This window comes from Tenebrio molitor, chromosome 6 (assembly GCF_963966145.1).
Source record: "Tenebrio molitor chromosome 6, icTenMoli1.1, whole genome shotgun sequence".
Lineage (NCBI taxonomy): Eukaryota > Metazoa > Arthropoda > Insecta > Coleoptera > Tenebrionidae > Tenebrio > Tenebrio molitor.
The window spans coordinates 21,511,094-21,515,901 of NC_091051.1; the positions used below are offsets into that span (position 1 = coordinate 21,511,094).

Consider the following 4,808-nt stretch of genomic DNA (forward strand, 5'->3'; position numbering starts at 1 on the left):
CCACGCTAAAACTTGGTGCCCTTTTTCTTTTAGGAACGTTAGTGAATTGTTACACCTGAGTTTACAAAAAAACGTGATCCGTACGATTTTATAAAATTTGCAAAGCTAGAACCAAGCTGCCTTACGCTCCTTCGCAAGCTTATAAATGTTAAAAACGTAATACATGGGGATGGTCGAGATAATTGTGGATTTTGTAAAATACGGTGGAAACGTCACAAACCCACGTGCGACCCATTTGTGTCTTATTATTGTTAAACTACATGTCGCGCGAACCAGAAATAATTTTAGTACCCCAAACACATACCTAGTTCAAAAACAGAAGCTGGACAGCTACATTTAGCACAGTTCAATAAAAAAAAAAAACAACTAAAATCACACAATTAGAACACAGAAAAATAATACACAGTACTTCTGCACTCCAGACAAAAGTGTCCAAAAAAAAACATGGCCGTTCATCCCCCGGTTTACATTGTATTACCGTTAATAATAATAATAAAAACAATTAATTTTTTTTGTCGGAAACATTTTTTCCATATTTTTTTTCATGTACATTTAAGCATTCTCGATAAGGTAGTAAGTAGTTTGTACGCCAATTTTGGGACAGCCTGTACAATTAATCTTTTTTTGAATTTTACGGACTAGTTTATAAAAAGAGAAATAAATATATATTTAAATCGAATTAAATTTTAATGCATGATTTACCCATGAATCCGAAACTTCGATTGGTTCAATCTGATCACGTGTTCAGTTAATCTCGCATTTGATTACCATTAACTTAATTTCTCTTGTGTAAACTGGCCCTATGTGTTCTATTAACCGTTTAATGAGTTATTTATCCTTAAAAGAAATCGTAATAAAAATATAAGTAACCAAATCTTTTTTCACAATACATATTTCCTTCTTAACGAGATTCGCTTTTGTTCTAAGTGGATAAACATAATTATTTTGTACAGATGAGATGAAAGAAAACAGGCCTTTACATAGACATACAAAAATGCAGTAAAAAATGTATTCATATAATAAAGCAATTTGCAAAAATTGAAATGTGATGAGGTAGTCAATTTCTTTTACCACGAAACATACAGGTACCTATTCTAATTTAGATGTATTTTATATTTTTTCTAAAAGCTGTTTAATTTTATTAAACACTTTTTCCTTTCGATGTATCCCATAATGGAAATCCACATGATTAATTCCTGTCACCATTAGTTTTCCGTAAATTTTAGCTCTTGGATTTAATTTATTATATAAAAGTTCCACGTCCTGGAACAGAACAAGATGTTGAGTAATAATTTTAATTATAAAAACAGTTAGACATACATCAGGTGTGGCAATAGAATCTTCTTTACTGTAAATTAAATATGTTGGAACTATTATTTTGTCAATTGGATATTCTGGTGGTATTATTATATTATATAATTTTTTATTCATTATAATTCCATAGTCGTACATTTGAAAGCGCCCTGCATTGAATTGTTGGACATAATGGTAAAAAATTTTCCACGGGTAGCTCCTAGGATGTTGGGAAATTGACAAATTGATAAGAGCCTACAACAGTTATCATTAATTTACGTAAAATGCTGAATAGTATTTGAAAAACCGGATCAAACTCTTGGGGGTTCCATCCTTGCCATACAGATAGTATTATAGATGCAAAGTATTTAAATGGTAAATGCAATGTAAACAGTCTTAAAAACTTCATCAAATTAGAATCATATTCTTGGAGATGTGTTATGTGCAATAATTTATTAATCATCTAAAAAATTTAAAATAATATGTTTCAAGATACACTTCGATATTCTACCTTTAAAAGAGGTGTTATCGGGGCGAGATACTTTACAGGAGATTTTACATGTTTTAAGTAGCACACAGGACTCATGCTGATGAAAACTTTGACAGAATTTAATGCTTCTTCGGGACGTAGTGAAGCATAAATCAAAGAAGAAGTGGTCGACATTGAATGTGAAATAAATATAACCGTCTGATTAGTTTTTGTTTTAACAAAATCGATTATCGTCTTGTAATCGTATAAACCAATTTCATGAAAACTGAAACAAATCTATACACTTGAAATATTTCAATAGTTAGCGTACCTAAAATCCCAATATCTTGCATCTGATGTAGTTAAGTTAACGTGATTACGTGAAAAATATGTACCTCGATGGTTCGGTAGCCAAATGTCGTATCCCTGATGCCACAACATGAAAGCTGAAAGTGAAAGTTTTAATAGGGTAATTAAATTAATATGACAGGATAATACCTAAAGATTCGTTGCTTTGACCAACCCACACAATCGAATCAGTGGTCACGGGATGTTGTAAAATAATTACCCCTTTTGGATTTTTCTTCGGGATTCGGAATATAGTCAAAATGTAACCATCTTCAGTTGTTACGCTGTAAGTTTCACTATGTCCAATATGTCTTTTTATTAATTCCGTCTAAATAATACATTAATTAAAAATTGTATTTAATTATGTATAAGATTTATTATTTAACTTACAGTTTGTGCAAATAATTCTGGGCTGTAAAAACAATTTTTACTACTATTTATAAAATAGTAGTCAATATAAGTCTTGCAGACGTTGTTAGAAGAACTATTGGAAAGAGTTTTAGGAATAAAAATTATCACCACACTTAACATGTACTTTATTAACATTATAAGAAATGAAGCAAAACTTCATCTGGAACAATTAGCACTAAGTACATTGTCTGTGTTAAGTTGAGTGAATGTCTATTAAATTCCTTTTGCTTCATTTTATTTCTAACCTTGATATTGTGTTTTTGCTGGAGGAATGTACTCCTATTTAGTTGAAATAGAAGTAAAAGTAATAACAACATCAGCGCAAAAACACAAATACTACTTGTGGGCGGGGTTGAGTAAAATGAACATTTATTAAAATTTCATCACAGCTGATAAACATTTCTGTAGGTATGCGTCACAATTCAAACCAGTCCTAGACTGTGTAACAAATTTTTTTTTGTTGTTGTTTAAATAAATCCAAATTAAATTATTTGTTGTTTAATCTGACCAACATTTATAACAATCCAATTAAGAACAAGTACCGGCTGATTTCCAACCACGTTAAATAATTTCATCTATCCAACACCTGTTAGTTTGTTATTATAAAGCTAAAATTACACCGATTTTAAACCAATAAATTGTGTCATAAGTAACTCACTAGTGAAACAAAAATTTCACATTAAGATAAGCAGTTATTTAAAACTGAATCATGAACATTATCAAGAAAAATTTCGGATTGTTTATTAATTTTTTCATTTTTGAGTATTGCACATGTGCAATATCCCCGGGTATTGCACATGTGCAGGATACTCGCTGATATTCGTCCTTTGTTAGGTGATTTCTTTAATATGCATTAATATTGGTTTATCCACAACCGATATACACGGTGTCCCAGAACTCGCGCCCCAAAGAAAAAAGGAGAAATCTTCATAAAAGGACAAATAAATAATCTCAATGAAAATTTTTTCTATCTTGAACGGTATTCAAGAAAAGAACAGTTTAATTCGACCAATCAAAGCATTTTAAGCCATCCAGGTCTATTTCCCGTAATTGTTGCTAGGTTGCATATTTTATTACGTTTTCAATAAACCGACTTTTGAGAAACGTCAGTGTCAAAATTTCATTCAAATCACTTCAAAGCGCTTTAGTACCGCCGTCGTGGTCAACCGTGCTCATTCATCATGTATTCTGCAGCGGATTATGTGGAAATGTTGATAATTTACGGAGAATGTGGAAATGAAGTAAATCCACATGCTCTATTTTCAAGAGCATTTCAGCAACGATTTTATATAAATTTGTGGGTTGGTCTATTAGGGAATCGTGTGGTATGTCTTCAATAGAAATTAGTTTACATGTCAGCTAACTTCCCTCTTTAGGTAGGATCTTTTGAATTTCCTGCACGGTAAGCGCAAGACATTCACCCAGAATTTTGAATGGAGAATTTTTGAACGCAGAATATCTCAATTTGCTTGAAGACATTCCACTTTTTTTTTGTGCTATCGGCTAGTTTCAACACGACGGCGCACTACCACACTTCAGTCGACAAGTTCGAGAAATTTTGCATCAACAGTATCCTCATCGTTTGATAAGTTGTGGTGGTCCACGACACTGGCCTGTGCGGTCCTATTGCCTTATTGCTACAGAAGAACAATTCAGGAGTTGCGTTCAGGAAGCTTTTGCCACAATTACTCCTGAAATGGTTACGAATTCTAACCTGAATCTTTTGCGACTGGCACGATTATGCTTGCAAATGAATGGTGGCCACTTTGAGCACTTCCTCTGATTGTATTTATTTTTCGTTTCATAATCCCTTTTGGCTTGTGTTATACCTTTTCTTCCTGTTTTGTACGGTAAGCCCACGTGCATTAGAATAAACAAGGTTGTTTTCAGAACCGCTATTTGTTGTTTTATTTAAAAAAATAAAAATAGATTTATGCGATCGATGGCGAGTGTGACATCTTGAATGACATCTGCCTTAACCTAACATGTTGATGTTGACATTTTAGCGGACATGTCATTCTGACATTATTTAATTGTGACAATTTACAAACTTAGCAACCGATTTTATTCACATTAACACCTCAGAGTTCCCTTTCTGGAATTGGTGGATCTTAGATGTCTCACAATTCTCTTATGTAAGCCATTAATTGTTCTTCGTTTGCATTTTTGGAATCGAGATTGTGGTCGGCATTTGTCTGTTTTCTCTGGGGCGCGAGTTCTGAGACTGTATTATGAGGTCATAATTCTACTGTTTTGAGACGTCTTATGGGATTAATAAAACACTAAT

The 4,808-nt window shown here is 32.6% G+C and overlaps 1 protein-coding gene across 1 annotated transcript; it reads right to left on the reverse strand.

Annotated features, from left to right (window-relative positions):
• Nucleotides 1-997: 997 nt before the first annotated feature.
• LOC138133941 (lipase member K-like) lies at nucleotides 998-2,912 on the reverse strand. Its single transcript, XM_069051953.1, has 7 exons — nucleotides 2,501-2,912; nucleotides 2,261-2,438; nucleotides 2,094-2,208; nucleotides 1,805-2,048; nucleotides 1,601-1,756; nucleotides 1,321-1,548; nucleotides 998-1,263 (listed from the first exon to the last, which is right to left on the reverse strand). Exons 1-7 carry the CDS (start codon nucleotides 2,654-2,656, stop codon nucleotides 1,111-1,113), a joined length of 1,230 nt encoding a protein of 409 aa, XP_068908054.1. The 5' UTR covers nucleotides 2,657-2,912; the 3' UTR covers nucleotides 998-1,110.
• Nucleotides 2,913-4,808: the final 1,896 nt, after the last annotated feature.